General features: G+C 43.1%; 2 protein-coding genes across 3 annotated transcripts in view; both read left to right on the top strand.

Annotated features, from left to right (window-relative positions):
* The window catches only part of smarcd2 (SWI/SNF related, matrix associated, actin dependent regulator of chromatin, subfamily d, member 2), a 14,172-nt gene extending 9,894 nt beyond the window's left edge, over positions 1-4,278 (top strand). Inside the window, exons 9-13 of the mRNA XM_048246798.1 lie at positions 491-588; positions 835-970; positions 1,647-1,769; positions 2,442-2,543; positions 2,901-4,278. Of these exons, the coding sequence (XP_048102755.1) occupies positions 491-588; positions 835-970; positions 1,647-1,769; positions 2,442-2,543; positions 2,901-2,954 (513 nt within the window). The 3' untranslated portion in view covers positions 2,955-4,278. The remainder of the gene's footprint in view (positions 1-490; positions 589-834; positions 971-1,646; positions 1,770-2,441; positions 2,544-2,900) is intronic.
* Positions 4,279-7,525: 3,247 nt separating this feature from the next.
* On the top strand, positions 7,526-17,044 carry psmc5 (proteasome 26S subunit, ATPase 5). Of its 2 annotated transcripts, none has more exons than XM_048246744.1 (12): positions 7,526-7,594; positions 8,943-9,014; positions 9,109-9,178; positions 10,552-10,649; positions 11,988-12,044; positions 12,512-12,742; positions 13,144-13,270; positions 14,625-14,815; positions 14,993-15,091; positions 15,620-15,730; positions 16,497-16,583; positions 16,849-17,044. In XM_048246744.1, exons 1-12 carry the CDS (start codon positions 7,571-7,573, stop codon positions 16,900-16,902), a joined length of 1,221 nt encoding a protein of 406 aa, XP_048102701.1. In that variant the 5' UTR covers positions 7,526-7,570; the 3' UTR covers positions 16,903-17,044. The 2 variants fall into 2 exon arrangements, with proteins under 2 accessions (XP_048102701.1, XP_048102702.1); XM_048246745.1 differs by lacking the exon at positions 7,526-7,594 and adding an exon at positions 7,893-8,087.
* The last annotated feature ends 1,337 nt before the right edge of the window (positions 17,045-18,381 follow it).

Genomic DNA, 18,381 nt, shown 5'->3' with positions numbered 1-18,381 from the left:
TGTATGGAGAGTTACCGTTGAGATGGATTGTTTACACAAAATCGTTCAAATGTATCTGTTCAGACAAACATGTCCGCCACAAACGTTCCTCTTTGTTCAAGGAATTTGAACACACCTCTATTTGCAGTATTTAGCCTTGCTTTGTCCATAAGTCTTAAGGTATTTTTTGTGTCCGGTGTGTATGTGTGTGTGTCTGCTTCTGGTGTGTGTGTGTGTGTGTGTGTGTGTGTGTGTGTGTGTCTGCTTCTGGTGTGTATGTGTGTGTGTGTGTGTGTGTGTGTGTGTGTGTGTGTCTGCTTCTGGTGTGTGTGTGTGTGTCTGCTTCTGGTGTGTGTGTGTGTGTGTGTGTGTGTTGTGTGTGTGTGTGTCTGCTTTTGGTGTGTGTGTGTGTGTGTGTGTCTGCTTCTGGTATGTGTGTGTGTGTTTGTCTGCTTCTGGTGTGTGTGTGTGTGTGTGTGTGTGTGTGTGTGTGTGTGTGTGTCTGCTCTAGATCTTTACCTGCACTCGTATGAAGTTCTCTGAGATCCCCCTCAAGCTGGCCGGCCTTCTGCAGCACCCTGACCCCATTGTCATCAACCACATGATCAGGTGTGTGTGTGTGTGTGTGTGTGTGTGTGTGTGTGTGTGTGTGTGTGTGTGTGTGTGTGTGTGTGTGTCTCATTCAGATGCCACAACTGATGAATTTGGAAGACAGATAATACAGTCAACATTCAGAGTTAATGATGATGAATTCAATCTGATCAGATCTGTGTTTGTGTGTGTGTGTGTGTGTGTGTGTGTGTGTGTGTGTGTGTGTGTGTGTGTGTGTGTGTGTGTGTGTGTGTGTGCTTTCAGTGTGGATCCTAATGACCAGAAGAAGACGGCGTGCTTTGACATTGATGTGGAGGTGGACGACCCCCTGAAGGGCCAGATGACCAGCTTCCTGTCCTCCACCACCAACCAGCAGGAGATCGCCACACTTGAGATGAAGGTCAGCAAGGTCAAAGGGTCAGAGGGCAGGGGTTACCGTAGGATCTACATACAGGTCAGAGGGCAGGGGTCACAGTAGTAACTACATACAGGTCAGAGGGCAGGGGTCACCGTAGTAACTACATACAGGTCAGAGGGCAGGGGTCACTGTAGTAACCGTGGCGTTCTAGAATCTTTGGTAGTAACTACATTCAGCGCTGGAAAAAATGAAGAGGCCGCTGCACATTTTTTTGATGTGATCCTACGGTTGCTGAATGACATTCACATGAGTTGGTGGACATATTCAAATTTGCAGTGGTCTCTTCATTTTGAATATGACCGTCAACTCATTTGACTGTCACTCAGCAACCGTAGGATGACATCAGAAATATGTGCAGCGGCCTCTTCATTTTTTCCAGCGCTGTATTACCAGAGTTAGCTATATAGCTAATTTGCATCAGCAATTTGTAGACAAAATATCAGTAATAAAAACATACAAACAAACAAACAATACAAACAATACATAACAACAGTTAAAAGCAAATAACTAATGTTTGCGAACAGTATATCATATAAAAAACATTGTGCAAATATACTGTAGTATACTGTAGTGCAATTCAACTGATGGTGATAAGTGGCATATGCTTGAAGAAAGCTGCTGCTTTGCTTTATAGATGCTGTGACTGTGTTCTCCTCAGATCCATGAGACCATTGAGTCCATCAACCAGCTGAAGACCCAGAGGGACTTCATGCTGAGCTTCAGCACCAACCCCCAGGACTTCATCCAGGACTGGCTCAAGTCTCAGAGCAGGGACCTCAAGGTGGGGCTGGGCAGACCAGCTGGGCTTATGGGACACTACCCCACAAGAACACGGCCAGGCTTCAGTCCAAAATCAGAATAAGGGAAAGGGGAGCCAATGATTTCTATGAACAAAAAATCATTGTTGAGTTGATGTGTGGGTGTGTGTGTGTGTACATTTATTTATTAATAGTGTATGAATATGTGTGTGTGTATGTGAGAGAGTGTGTGTGTGTTATGTACATGTTGTAGGTACGGTATAAACATGTTCACATGTTCTAATGTGTTATCACAAGCTAAGTTAAGGATATACTTCATGGCTAAGTATTTCTGGTTTAGATAACCAGTGTGCATATTGACATTTAATAACAAATCAGAACAGCCTGTTACTGTTGCATTACATTGATGGAACCCAATTCTGACTGATTTGCGGGGTGGAATTTTACCAAATCATTTCTGTGACGGGACTTTTTAATATAAGTAAACGAATGAATATGTATCTTTCATGAACTAAGAGATTTCAGGGGTTAATCAATGGTAAAAATGCCCCCAGAGTATAGTACTGTTGCTGCCTGGCTGCTCTAGCTGTTAGGTGCAGCAACTCGAGCTTGGTAGCATTGTTTTTTTTTTTGTCTATGTAAAAAATTGCCGGAATTCTCCTTTAATGTGTATATTGTCTACATTCCCGTTGTAGTTGATGACTGACGTTGCGAGCAACCCGGAGGAGGAGAGGCGCACAGAGTTCTACCAGGCCCCCTGGGTCCCCGAGGCAGTCGGACGCTACGTCTACTCCAAGGTGAGTGTTCAAGGTCATCCAAGGTCATTAGGGCACCTGGTGGGAGGTTCTGGAGAGAAAGAAAGTGTGAGGGTAAGGCTGCCTGAAACGCAGTGTCTCTGAGAAAGTGTGAGGGTAAGGCTGCCTGGAACGCAGTGTCTCTGTGAAAGTGTGAGGGTAAGGCTGCCTGGAACGCAGTGTCCGTGTCTCAGCAGGTTTTAATGGACATAGTTGTCCATTTGTATTATGCCCATTTTAAAAGGTTATACTGTTCAACCAGTCAAATATTTTCTCATGGAAATATATGCTACTTTTAATAATCTAGACCCAAGTCTCTCAAACCATTGTGTGTGTGTGTGTGTGTGTGTGTGTCCTCAGGTACAGCAGAGGAGACAGGAACTCGAGCAGGTTTTAGGAATCAGGCTCACCTGAGCCACATCTGGACGACAGCACACCCCAGCTTCCCCTCTTTTGCGCATCACTTCCTCTATATGCGCATCACTTCCTCTGTACTCTCTCCTACCTAGGAAGCAGGAGGCAGCTTACTCCTCAGCTGGAGCCATCATCTTTCAGTATTCTTAATCGATTTGATTTGCAGAGGACACCTACACTTTTCATGTTGGTGTTGCGAGGTGACTGTTTGAATGTGGGGTTTGAAACTCTTGTATTAACATCACCTGTGAATTATCACATCATTCCATTACGGTGGATCAAAGGTTTTCATCTTATCTGTCATATACTCAGCAAGTATGAGACATTGTGCTTTTTTTCCAGCAAGCAAGCTCTTCCAAATATTGCATTGTGAAGCTTTTTTTTTTTGTGGTGTTTTTTCATATGCTAAAATGTACCTTTGCTCAAAAAGGTGTTTTTAACATTGTACCTTTCTTGAAAAGGTGGTTGCCAATGCTAGTTCAGTTTTTTATTTGGAGGGTAGTAGTTTTGAAAACAGAGCCTTGGATTGGATGACAGGACATATGCTCAGGTAAACGCACCCTTGAGCCATTCTGTTCCTCTTCCCCTGGGGACTGGTCCATTTCTCTTAGTTTGGTTTCAAATTTGCCATTATTTTTGTTCTCTCCTGATGTTTACAGACTGTTTTGTGTTTTTGTCCTGTTCTGTCAAAACATGGCTGCCATGGTTTGAATTTGTTTGGGAGGCCAAAGGAGCCCTCACTGCTAAAATAAGCCATTGAACTATTCTCTCACGGTAGTCAGAGTGATTCTGTTGACCTGATGTCTGTGTAAAAGGCTTCACTTTGATATCTTATGACTTGGGTGATCAGACTTTTATCACACTGTGATGTTTTTTAAAGCTGTTTTTACACATTGATCTGTGGGGGGTTTTTTATTTTAGGAAAAGGTTTGGCTAAAAAAAACAAAAAGAAGAAAACCTTTCAGGTGTGTACTGCGCCATCTCGGCTGAGCTCCTGAGTACTGCGTAGCTTTTAGTCTTTTCAGCTTATATGCAGCTCAAAACCCGGTGGTGTAGATTCATTTTTTTAATTTTATTTTTTTTAAAAAAGCTAAATAAATATTCAGGAATTGTAGATTCCATCCTTTTGGATTTGTCGACCACTATATCTTTGTATTAGCTTTTGATTTCTGAGCGAATAAAATATGTGGGTTGAAGGTTTTGTAAACTGTTAAGCACATTTGTGTTGGTTTGTTTGCTTCCACGCAGAAGCTTTTATCTTTTGTACCTTTATACTTAATGTCATTTGGTATATTTTTTAAATTAAAACTTGAATATAAAATCATCAGCATGTTTGGTTTGATCTTCTTTTGCTTGGGCGGCATGGGCTTGCAAACTGTGTGATATGTTTGTCACAGGCTCAGTCAAGTTTCTAAGACTGCCAAAACTCCCCCTAAACTAAACAAAGCACCTGCATAGGCCATATCATGTTCAGGCCAGTTGATAGCACACGGCAGACCGCATTGCTTGACTGGATAGTCTAGTCCAACCTGTACTCCCGTTGTGTCTCTTGCTCTCTCTCTCTCTCTTACACACACACACACACACACACACCTCTTTTATCACTCCCCACATACCAGCCTAAAATAAGCAAACCCCATTAAGAAACCTGCCTATTCTTAAGGATAACTGTGCAACATCTGAATCAGAATTGCTTTATTGTTATTGCACAGGGTACAACAAAATTGTTTAGCAGTCCTAACGTGCATTCAATAAATAAACAAAAATTGATTGATTGAATGATTGATTGAAAATCTTTATTGACATGATGTATTTTGTACAAAGGATGATGCTTTTATGAATGAATAAATAAATAAAATGACTTTGTACAATTATCAGTGAAAAGGACATACACAATAATAAACACAATAAAGCCACAGGGCTTATTTCCATTGTGGTCCTTAAGATGTGTGCATTTGGTGGTGTGTGTCAGTGTTTGCAGGTGTAGGCATGTGGTGAAGGCATATGTCTTAAAGTGAATGTAATTATGTTGGTGGTATGTGGAGGAATAAAACAAAAATAAAACAAGGCAACATAGAGAGGACCAGGCATCCCCAGACATACAACATAAAACAGAGAAGGACCAGGCATCCCCAGACATACAACATAAAACAGAGAAGGAAGTGCAGTACATACAGTGCATGCAACTCTAATAACCATACTACTGTCTACTGCTCAGTACATACAGTGCATGTAACTCTAATAACCATACTACTGTCTACTGCTCAGTACATACAGTGCATGTAACTCTAATAACCATACTACTGTCTACTGCTCAGTACATACAGTGCATGTAACTCTAATAACCATACTACTGTCTACTGCTCAGTACATACAGTGCATGCAACTCTAATAACCATACTACTGTCTACTGCTCAGTACATACAGTGCATGTAACTCTAATAACCATACTACTGTCTATTTCTCAGCCAGCTCTTTAGGGATGACTTAAAATGATCCATATTGTCTGTTGACTTTAATGCTACTGGTAACCCATTCCATATAATGGCTGCTGAATACAGAAAAGAGCCCTTACCCATGCAACTTTTAAATCTACATAGAACAAAGTCAGTGGTACTACCCCTTGTTGAGTTCCCCTGTTAACTGTGAACAGCATTTACCCGAGAAAAATAATTACAAAGGTAGGTAGGGGAGACCGGGGCTGGTTGTCTCACGGGTTGGTTGTCACATTGCTTATTCCGGTGATGCTGTGGTAAAATTTTGATATCAAACTGTTACCCGTTGATAGCTTACTTGTTTGCACTAGAAATTTTGCTGAGCAGACACACAGCATTGAGGTGAGGAGACAATTTTTAAATTTCATGGGTCAGAGTAAATTTTCATGTTGGTGTTGTTTTTGTATTGAGAGCTTGTAGGATATTAGTAGTTCAAAAACAAAACACTCATTAAAAAGCCAAAGGTAGTAGCTTTATTTTGAGTCATATTTTAGCTATCAAGTTAAAGCCATGTGGCAGCTTGGTTAACATCTTTGTCAAGAGGTCAATTGGGGATGGTTGTCACATAGCTCATGGGGTTGGTTGTCACATGTGTTTGTTGTCACTGTGTTTGCAACTTTGTTTGCAACTTACATGATAATAAAGAGGTTTTAGCACTGAATATGATTTCATTTTATTTCTCAACACAGTAGACAATTCAAGTAACTGATCACCTCCTTTAATCCCATTGTTTAAACATAAGGGGCATTGATGACAACTATCATAGGGGTGGTATTCATATTAAAACTTATTTGCAGTTTCTAGCTTAAAAAACTAAAAAGTTACACATCATTTTTTAAGATCCCATTTTATCACTAAAATCCCATTGAAACTCTATAGAACCAACCCCATACCCTGTGACAACCAACCCCGTGATGGGGTTGATTGTCACATTGTGTCAGAGTGTCTTTGATGGTTAATTGCTCCCTGTTACAATACATTCTAAAAGTAAAAATCATACACATTTAAAGCCAAGACCCCAAGCTTTCATTTCATGTAGGAATTACTGCTGAAAGAGTTTTTGAAGATGAGCAATTCATGCATGAGTAAAAATTGTGACAACCAACCCCGGTCTCCCCTACTTTATTTTTAATTATTCTATGTACCATACACATTTTTATATATGTTACTCTATCCTCTACTTTGAGCCACTTAAGGCTACTAAAATGAGCCGGGTTGAGGTGTGTGTATGGGTGTAGTTTAAGAATAAGCCTCACTAATTTGTTTTGTGAAGTCTGCAGCTTCTGTTTGAAAATCTTAGGAATGGTTGTGTACCATGAAGTGCAGGCATAATCAAAGTGGCATTGTATTAGGGGCCCAGCAAGAATCTTGAGAGCTTGTCTATCTATTAATGTGGATACTCTTGCTATTTTATTTTCTGATTTACTTTAGACAGAACTTTTAGAGCCATGCACTCCCCAGTTAATTTATTATCAATTATGCAGCCTAAGTAAGTTACTGATTCCTTAGTTGTTATTTCAGAATCACCAACTACCACACTGAATCCAGGTGACTTCCTTAGCTTATCATTTGATCCAAATAGTATAGTTTTACCAAGATTTCAGATAACCAAATGCTGACGTTCTGAAGTTCTGAACTAAGTAATTAATCTACCTCTGCTTTAACTGAACTGCGTTCAATAAATAAACATAAATACATGTAAAAACAATAAATATATCCAACTCACACACATACAGACAAAGAATGAAAGTGCAGGATGTTCAATACATCCAGGTAGTTTTTACAGTCAAGTCCTGATATAGTGCCAGTTGTTATTGTCGGGACTCGGGCTCGGGCCTAAACTGTGTTTAGTCGAACCTTTTTAATCGTTCATGAGGATAGACCAATGATAGATAGATACTTTATTGATTCCCAAGGGGAAATGTATTATCAATGATATTTTTAAACGAAACGTGCAGGGAAACACCTTGTCCATTTGTATTTTTGGGTTTTCCTCATAGACTGTATGGTTTTCCTACACGTGGTGGCGCAAACGAGCAGGTATTTTCTTCTCTGTTAAAAAAAAGCCCACGAATAAGCGCCGGAAAACACGTAACACCAACGGAAGTGTATGGTTTCAAAATGGCTCTGGACGGGATGGACCATGTAAGCAGTTTTTTGTTATTCTTTATTCATTGTATGAGCTGTGTTAACGTTGGTAGTGTCGTCAGTTGAACAACTGGACTTGGGTTCTGAGTTGTAGAAATGCACACATTTGAATGAATCAGATAAAGGAGAGAACGTTTTGTTTTTGTTGGCTTGTATCTCTCCGGTTTGCTGTCTCATTGTAGCACAGTGGCTAACGTTAGCACCACAGCTGTGTAGAATGAGGTAGCAACGGGCTAGTGAGCAAACAAGCTGTGTATATACACTAGCAACTTTCTGTCAAATCACTGTAGCTGCTACGTTAGTGGTGTTCGGCTTATGTCTGTATTGCTGCGTTTGAGTTCAGTTAATTAATGTTCACCTTGTCACCATTGACGGAAGATTTTGTGATAATCATTGTCGTTAACGTTAGCCAACCTGTGACATAGCTAACGTTAACTTTGATTGTCTGTCAAACGTTTAACTTACTGTTTGCGGTTCCGTTCCGTTTTGTGTAAGTTAACATTAAACCGAGTACACTTTTCTTCCAGTCAGTCTCGTTAAATGATCTAGTACTAGCATCTGCTCTAGTAACCAGTAATGTCAGATGGCTAATAATATGCTGAATGGATGGTTGACTTCGGCCTGGTTGTTTTCCCGTCTTTTGAAACTTAATTTTAGCTAACTTTGATTTACAACAATACTTTATTTACAAGTCGTAGCGTAACGTTAAATTACTTAATTGAGAGGTGAACTATACCCTATTGACAAGGTAACCCTACAATATATCTGTCGGTCGATCTTTAAGAAGTAATAACTGATTGGCGGTCTTAGGGCAAATGTTGTTTCCCCGTCATTTGAATCGTTAACGTTAGCGGAGTTAGCTTATACTTCGAAGTTGTAACATAGAGTTAGATAACTTAAAGGAACACGTCAACTTTATTGGAACTTAGGTTATGTGCAGTAGAGTTCTACCCCTGAGTTAAATAAGATGATGCATGCCCTTCTCTTCTATGTGCTTGCGATAACCCAGTCTGGCACATTAGCTTATCCTAGCATAAATCACTGGAAGTAGGAAACACCAGATTTCATAACATTACATTTGTCTTACGCATTTTTAACCAAAGCGACTAAGAATATGGTAAACAGTTTAAGCTTTTTTGGGAGTGTTTGTGAAGACGTGTGTAAAGACTAGAAGTGTTGAGTCTATTGATGTGTTGTGATGCCCATTAGGTTAGCGACCATTGCCCTCTGGGAGTGATGGATAACCTATTTTAACTGTATCTTATTGGCGAGCTAAACCTACAAATATGTTAATCAATCTTTATCAAGTGATGTCATTTGCCAATGTCCCTATTGTCTTTCACAGATGGATGTAGAAGATATCAAAGGAGGCTCCGGTCTCCGTCAATACTACCTGTCCAAAATAGAGGAGCTACAGGTGAGATTAAATAATACAGTGTAATGCATCATGTTCTTAATGCCATATTATTGAATGTTACTTAATGCTTCCTATTCATAATGTTTTCCAACAGCTGACCGTGAATGAGAAAAGTCAGAATCTTAGACGTCTCCAAGCACAGAGGAATGAGCTCAACGCTAAAGGTAGGGGAGATGTTTCAGAAATGGAACATGCAAAGGGGCCATATTCCTTTTTTTCTTGTCATCTTGTCATCCAATCAGAAGCCCTGTAGTTTAACTTTAAACATGCCACATGAATGTTAATGATTTTGATGCAGTGTCTGATTTTTAGTCACGGTAATCCTTATCCAGATATGCAAAGATATAATGGGGCATCTCAGCAAGGTCCCCAAATGTAAATCTTGATTTAAACTGCAATGTCAGTGTTTGTGAAGACCTGTGTAAAGACTAAGTGTTGAGTATATTGATGTGTTGTGCGATGCCTATTAGTTTAGAGATCATTGCCGTGTGTGTGTGTAACCGAGGTCGTAATTCGTCTGCCGCTCACGGCCCTCAAACCCGCCACCTCAACGCACACCGGCATGGCAGTCGAACGCTCTACCCACTGAGCTAAAAGCCCAGGCTTCCCATTCAGCAGTTAGAAGTGTCATTAAGATTGGGGGTGTGAGAATTTACACGAGCAACTAGCATGTTCGCTCAGTTCAACTCCGTTACGTGTGTGTGTCTGTGTGTGTGTGGTAGGGATGGGCAAAGCGAGGCTTTATGAAACATTCGAAGCAATTGTGCCGAATTGTTCCGAAGCTTCGAAACAATTCCGACACCTCAGAGCTGTTTACGGTGAAACAAATCTGTCAAATGCTTCGTATTGGAGATGTAGTCTTTGAATTTTGTGGCTTGCTGTGTTACCTGTGTTCAGTCTTTGTCAAAAGCTAAGCAGTCATGCCCTTGGTCAATTACTGGATGGGAGACCACATGAAGTGACAATAAAGAGATTATTGCTGCCGCTAGTGTTCTCTAAATCACTTTCTTCTTATAAAAAATCTCGATTTTTGACCATTCTGAGAGTTTAGTTGAAACTGTGTGGTTAATGATGAAGTAAGAAAACATAAACAGATACGATCTGAAACAATACCTTAAATCAAACGGGGATCGAACCACATTTGAGCAGCCTGGGCTAGGCCTACTGTGCAAAAAACGGCCTCACTAACCACTACACCATCATGGTTATTGCTTAAGAATAGTCTACACTGTTAATTGAATGCGTGGGCACGCCTGCCGACACCGGTGAAATGCACCGAAGGTTCACTTAACTTTGGTCACATGACATGGGGATTTTGAACGATGTTTCGAAGCAGTGGTCACATGACATGGCTGTTTTGAACCACGTTTCGAAGCAGTGTTTCGAAACACTTCTGCTTCGAAGCCTCGACACTGATTTGAGACATCGGTTTCGAAAGTCACACCCCTAGTGTGTGTGAGTGAATGAGTGAGAGCAAGAGTGTGTGTGTGTGTGTGTGCGTACGTGTGTGTTAACCGCGGTCTCCTGTCCCCCTCAGTGCGGCTCCTGAGAGAGGAGCTGCAGCTGCTGCAAGAGCAGGGCTCCTATGTGGGGGAGGTGGTCAGGGCCATGGATAAGAAGAAGGTGCTGGTCAAGGTGAGCTCATCTCTCCAGTCCCCACTACACTGGCCTCTGTCTCCACTCCACTCCCTCCCCACTACACTGGCCTCTGTCTCCCCCTCCCTCCCCACTACACTACACATGGAGCTCCCCCCCTCACTCCCCACTACACTACACATGGAGCTCCCCCCTCCCTCCCCCACTCCCTCCCCACTACACTACACATGGAGCCCCCTCCCTCCCCACTACACTACACATGGAGCTCCACTCCCTCCCTCCCCACTACACTACACATGGAGCTCCCCTCCACTCCCTCCCTCCCTCCCCTCCCCACTACACTACACATGGAGCTCCACTCCCTCCCTCCCCACTACACTACACATGGAGCTCCCCTCCACTCCCTCCCTCCCTCCCCACTACACTACACATGGAGCTCCCCTCCACTCCCTCCCTCCCCACTACACTACACATGGAGCTCCACTCCCTCCCTCCCCACTACACTACACATGGAGCTCCCCTCCACTCCCTCCCTCCCTCCCCACTACACTACACATGGAGCTCCCCTCCACTCCCTCCCTCCCCCACTACACTACACATGGACTCCCTCCCTCCCCTCCCACCCTACCACTACACTACACATGGAGCTCCCCCACTCCCCTCCCTCCCTCCCCACTACACTACACATGGAGCTCCCTCCCTCCCTACCCCCACCACTACACATGGAGCTCCCCCCCCCTCCCCCCCCTACACTACACATGGAGCTCCCCTCCCTCCCCACTACACAGGCCTCCATCTGATGGAGCTCCCCTCCTTAGGGGCATGAGCGATGACTCAGACAGAGGCCCACTGGTTGTAGCAGGCAGCTCACTGCGCCGGGATTAGTGTGTGCTTCACCTCACTGTGTGTTCACTGTGTGCTGAGTGTGTTTCACTAATTCACCGATTGGGTTAAATGCAGAGACCAAATTTCCCTCACGGGATCAAAAAACTATATATACTTATACTTATACTTATACCTTCCCACTACACAGGCCATCTGATTGAGCTCCTTCCCACTACACAGGCCTCCATCTCATGGAGCTCCTTCCCACTACACAGGCCTCCATCTCATGGAGCTCCCTTCCCTTCCCACTACACAGGCCTCTGTCTGAGTCATCGCTCATGCAAGAGATGGTGCACTCTGAGACTGACGTATGGGTCTGCGATTAGTACCTGGATGCTGCACAGTGCTCAGTATGTCCATTTGAACTCGTGAGTGTTATGTAACACTCTTCGGGCTTCCTGAGCGCACTCACTGGGTTTAGTAAGGTGTCACATATGCTATAACAATGCTGTAAGCATTATTAATACACTATTTCTGTTTTGTCTGACATAGGTTCACCCAGAGGGAAAGTTTGTGGTGGATGTGGACAAGAACATAGATATCAATGATGTGAGTACGGACTATTTTCATCAGTGAGTCTCCGTGTTACTTAACTGTCTGACTGACTGATTCTAAGTGTGTGTGTGTGTGTGTGTGTGTGTGTGTGTAGGCTTGGGAATCGGTTCCAGGGATCGCTTAGGAACCGGTTCCAAACATTCTGATCCATAGAAATTGTACACATCCACATGTTAACAATTCCACTAACGATTTCAATACAAAGCTTTGTTTTAGAAATGTTTACTTTTTTAGAAATTTTAAAGCATTCAACTTCTGTATTGATATTGCACACTTGATATTCATTGTCCAAAATCACTTTAAATTAGACATTCAAAGCCAACAACTCTCAAAGCCATCCTATAAGTGTTCAGTAAATGGTACAGGAATCGATAAGGAATCGCATCGATAAGCAGACTCGACAATGGCATCGATATCGATAATTTCTTAATGATGCCCATCCCTATGTGTGTGTTGAGCAGGTGACTCCCAACTGCCGCGTGGCCCTGAGGAACGACAGCTATACCCTCCACAAGATCCTGCCCAATAAGGTGGACCCGCTGGTGTCCCTGATGATGGTGGAGAAGGTTCCGGACTCCACCTATGAGATGATTGGCGGCCTGGACAAGCAGATCAAGGAGATTAAGGAGGTCATTGAACTGCCAGTGAAGCACCCCGAGCTCTTTGAGGCACTGGGCATTGCACAACCAAAGGTGAGATTTTACACACACACACTTATCTCACAGCTCAAGCTTTTTCAGTCATCGGCATCGCACAGCCAAAGGTGGAATTTGAACACTACACACACACACACACCACACACACAGACCTACCCATCACTCACGTCAGCAAATCCCATCTTTGGCTGTATATGGGATAGAACACACACAAACTGTCACACACACACACAAGTCTTCTATCCCATTCAGTTCAGTTTGAACTTGGCTTGTTAATTCCTTTGAACTCGGTTTGTCAATGCCTCATTAATTCAGTTCAACTCTTCATCAATCCATCCGTTCAGTTCTGTTGAAGATGGTTTGTTTTGGTGTGGGTGAACGGTGCTCGTGGAAGGGAAAGGAAAGTAACGTGGTGCTGTTCCCTCCTCCTCCTGCAGGGTGTGCTGCTGTATGGCCCCCCTGGGACGGGCAAGACCCTGCTGGCCAGAGCTGTGGCTCACCACACGGACTGCACCTTCATCAGGGTGTCCGGCTCCGAGCTTGTGCAGAAGTTCATCGGAGAGGGTAAGCTGCCGCTCACCCACCTGTCTAATATGTAAGGGATAATGTATAGAACGCCGGTCATTACTGGAAAAATAAGTCCCGACAGGGCGAACCGGACCCCGACGTGCAGCGGAGAGGTCTTGTTCCGCCCTGAAGGGACTTATTTTCACAGTAATGACCGGCGTTCTATACATTATCCCGCTTATTATACGGCTACTTGCCAGAACGAAATAATAAACTCCCCACGATATGACTTTAGCCTACATAACCTAGCCTATTTGTTACCGTTCATCGTGGCATTTGCTGAGAAACAAATAGTTAAGCAACAACACACGTTGCTGAACTTGAATCAAACATTCTTTAGAACACAGCTGATCAACCGTCTGCTTTCACGTTTGAATGAAGTTCCAGTCCTTGCGTAGTGATATGAAAGATGTATCAGAAGCACAAAACCCGTTGCCATTGACAGCGGTAATTATATGTTTGCAGCGGTAATTACATGAATTTATTTACCGCTAGAACTTTGGGAAATCCCATTCAAGTCAATGGAGCGTTCTACTAGCATTGTGAAGAGCCGTATAATAAGCATTATATACCGCACTGTCATGGTCTACCTATCTAATATGCATGATATACTGCACTCATGCTCCACCTGTCTAATATGCATTATATACTGCACTGTCATGCTCTACCTGTCTAATATGCATTATATACCGCACTGTCATGCTCCACCTGAAGTGTACCTTGGGTTTGTCTAGCTCAAACTTCTTTGACCTTAGGCCTGGTCATGGCAGACTTTGGGGTTATAGGGCCCACCGACACACAATAGTTTGACTCCACGTATCCATGAACCAGCAGTGTCCTCATTGTGGACGGGTGCCAGTCCGCAGCCCATAGATTGAGAAACGCTGGTCTAGCTGACGGAACAGGCAGAGCGGACACTGTGGTGTACTAAGTGTATGTAACTTATATACTATTTCATTTGGCTGACCCTTTTATTCAAAGCAACTTACTATTATTACAAGAGCCATTCTTCCCAGAGCAACTCAGGGCTACGTCCCTCGCTCAAGAGCCATTCTTCCCAGAGCAACTCAGGGCTACGTCCCTCGCTCAAGAGCACGATGGGGGCAGCTGGGAATTGAGTACCAAACCAGGCGATTCAGATTGAGCCTGCCTCACAACCATGGAGACGGCCAACAGTTTATTTTGACGGAGGTGTCTGCAGTGTGATGTCCTACACTCGTTGATTGTTTGTGTGTGTGTGTGTGTGTGTGTGTGTGTGTGTGTGTGTGTGTGTGTGTGTGTGTGTGTGTGTGTGTGTGTGTGTGTGTGTGTGTGTGTGTGTGTGTGTGTGTGTGTGTGTGTGTGTGTGTAGGGGCGCGTATGGTGCGTGAGCTTTTCGTGATGGCCAGAGAGCATGCTCCATCCATCATCTTCATGGACGAGATCGACTCGATCGGCTCGTCGCGTCTGGAGGGTGGATCCGGAGGCGACAGTGAGGTGCAGAGGACCATGTTGGAGCTCCTCAACCAGCTGGACGGCTTTGAGGCCACCAAGAACATCAAGGTAGGGAACACACACACACACACACACAATCAAATATCATTAAAATTCGATGATGGAGATATAATTCCCTCTCTGGAATATTGAGGTAAATAAAATGCACGCACACACACCTTTCAGATGGCACCCAAACATGCGGAGATCCCACTCACTGACTGGCTTTGTGTTTCTTTTGTTCAGGTGATCATGGCAACCAACCGTATAGACATCCTGGACTCCGCACTGCTCCGGCCTGGACGTATCGACAGGAAGATCGAGTTCCCCCCTCCCAACGAAGAGGTTAGACACGCTTTATGAGCCCACACACGGTCCCGTCGTGTTATGAACACACACACACGGTCCCGTCGTGTTATGAACACACACACACGGTCCCGTCGTGTTATGAACACACACACACGGTCCCGTCGTGTGATGAACGCACACACACACGGTCCTGCAGTTTTATGAACAGACACACGGTCCTGTTGTTTTATGACTACACAGACTTTCCTGTTTTATGAACACAAACAAAGAGACACACTGTCCTGCAGTTTTATGAACACACACACACACACGGTCCTGTCGTTTTATGAACACACACATACACACACGGTCCTGTCGTTTTATGAACACACACATACACACACGGTCCTGTCGTTTTATGAACACACACACACACTGTCCTGTAGTTTTATGAACACACACAAAGTATTATTGAGGGTGTTCTGGGAAATATTTTGTTGTCTTTGTACTTGTACTCTGCACAATGACAATGAAGTTGAATCTAATCTCATCTAATCTAATCCCTCCTCCTCCCGCTCTCTCCAGGCTCGTTTGGACATCCTGAAGATCCACTCGCGGAAGATGAACCTGACCCGCGGCATCAACCTGCGCAAGATCGCTGAGCTCATGCCCGGTGCCTCAGGGGCAGAGGTCAAGGTGAGGTCATCAGGCTGACCTGTGTGCTTAAAGATGACCAGGGACTCATTTCAGCCCTTTAACAGTTCCTTAAAGGGCATTTTTCGACCAACAGAGAACACGTTCTGAACCCGTTCAGTACAGATTGCTTTGAACCTTGGTGCTATCTAGTGAACCATCCCACATTCCCACCAGTTTTAAACAGAACCAAGGATCATCAACAATGGGTGTTGCATGTATAAACAAAAGTTAATTGGATGCATAAATAGCAGGATATAAAAACAGCAGAAATTGGCTGTGTAAAATTTAAAATAACAAAAGTTTCATAAGAATGATATGTGGTGATATTTTAAATGAAAATGTTATCTCTGTCTGTCAACCTGGACACGTGGAAATGGCCATGCACTTGTGAAAAATGGTTAAAAAAATGATACTCTTTAAGAATAGTATTTTCTTGTACATCGTGTTAACAAGAGCCCTTGAATTATTAGCTTTAGGCTTTAGAAACATACTTTGACTCTAGTTTGTGCCTTATGCATGTCATCAAATGGTACTTGTTTCACAGAATGACCCATAACCATTCATACTGACTTTGTATATTTGAATATTGATTATTAAATTGGTTAGTAGGCACACCCCTGTTGCCTAGGTGATTTGGAATGAGCATGGGATGTCATAATTGCCGTGGTGAGTGAGTTGTGAGCTGCTGCTCTGTGGAGTGCTGATGTTGCCCTGCTGTGGGTGGTGCTGATCCTGTCCCTCCCTTGCGGTGTGTGTGTGTTTTTAGGGTGTGTGCACAGAGGCTGGCATGTACGCGCTGAGGGAGAGAAGGGTCCACGTCACCCAGGAGGACTTCGAGATGGCCGTGGCCAAGGTGGGTCAAGTCACTCTCTCGGCTTCTTTAAGCCATCCTCACATGGTGTTCTTGTTCATGAGTTTGTATGGTTATTTATCGGAGGTGCCGTTTTTCTACACCTTTTAAAGTTAAGGAAAATAAATATATTTGATGGGGGCTGGGGCTGTTAGATTAGAAGATCTGTGTCTATGGATTGATTGATTAATTGGTTGAGTAAATTGAATGTTTTTCCCTGATTGGTTGAGTTAATTGTAAATGTTTTTTCTTCTCTGTGGGGTCACAGGTCATGCAGAAGGACAGTGAGAAGAACATGTCTATTAAGAAGCTCTGGAAGTAAATGCCAGTACATACTCCAGGGCCATACTCCACCCAGCTTGCAGTGTCCCATCACATGTATATTTTTATTTTCTTTTTGTCGTCTTAGGTTTGGTTTATAATTGTTACCTAAATTCTAAATAAAATTAAACACTTGTTGAGTACATGGTCTCCTGTTTTACATCATACAACACCTTCAGCCTGGTGTGAGACACCTCCACTGTAACTGATTAAGAAGAATACCCAGATGTCGTTAAATGAATATCGGAATGGTCGTATCATGCTTGTGTGGCAAGACATTCCTTGTAAACAGTCCACATTTAGCTGTGCTAACTAGACTTAGTTAGCTGCACTTATACTTTAAGTGGTGTGCATTAATTGAACATTTAAGTGCAATAAAGCTGTAGGCCTACAGGAAATGAAGACTCACAAAGGACATGTGGTCCACCTAAACTGCATCTTCTGGAGGTTCATGTCAACACAAACATTTCACCGTGAACAGAAATGCTGTTTAGCTCTCCAGGCCCTACCAACATGCCACGTCAGCCATTCATTCCTTACTTTGGGAACAATCTACGTTCACGTCAAGTGTCTGTCCACTCTGGCGGCAGAAGTAGCCATTTCATTGGCTCTTCACAAAAAATCGACCTCTATTGGGAATTTAAAAACAAAATGTCAACTCTATTCTTACATTTTGTTTATGACACTTTATAGGCATTAATACTAATATTTATTTGACATTTATATTTTTAAGCTGAGGCTGTTCCTTCTGCACCAACATACACAGAACAAAACTAAAAGCAAATATTCATTAATGTAATAACCAAGATATTTCCATGAAAACATTGCTACAGATTAACCTGCTAGTAAAAAGAGGCAGAACTTGTTCTCAATTATATACTCCTTTCCTTCCCTACATGTAAAATAATAACCTGACACTCGCCAGATGAATTTCGTTCAGCCTAGCTCCAATCACTCCCAATAGAAGCGATCTCAGATGGATGTGATTTCAGCACCAGATTTTATGGTAGAGCCAATCAGGATGCAGGGCGGGAGTTTCATAGATGTGACGTAGCGGAGAAGTGACAGACTGTTTTGCAGCTCGCATTGAGGAAGTAAACATCATCAGGGTCACGGGTTTGCTTTGATGAGAGTGGTTGAAGTAGCGTCAACAAAGATGACTGACAAGTGGCTTATCCAATCATATGCAAGGATCATATGCCCAGCCTTCTGAAACACCTCTCCAATGGAGTGATCCCAGATGGATGAGTGGAGCTAGGCGGAATTTAAAAACATAAATAGTACAATTTACAGGTCATATTCAACCTGGACTTAAAGGAATTATCCGGAGTAAAATGCACTTTAGATCGATTTACGGATGATTGGGAGTACATACGTTGAGTTGACATCCAAATCATGTAATTCGGATGTGTTTTGAGAAAATTCGATGTTACAGTTTTTAGTCAAAGCTTGTTAGCGTGGAAGTGAGAAGGGCCTATTA

Source organism: Alosa alosa, chromosome 6 (assembly GCF_017589495.1).
Source record: "Alosa alosa isolate M-15738 ecotype Scorff River chromosome 6, AALO_Geno_1.1, whole genome shotgun sequence".
Classification (NCBI taxonomy): domain Eukaryota; kingdom Metazoa; phylum Chordata; class Actinopteri; order Clupeiformes; family Clupeidae; genus Alosa; species Alosa alosa.
This window is presented reverse-complemented; position numbering and strand designations above follow the sequence as displayed.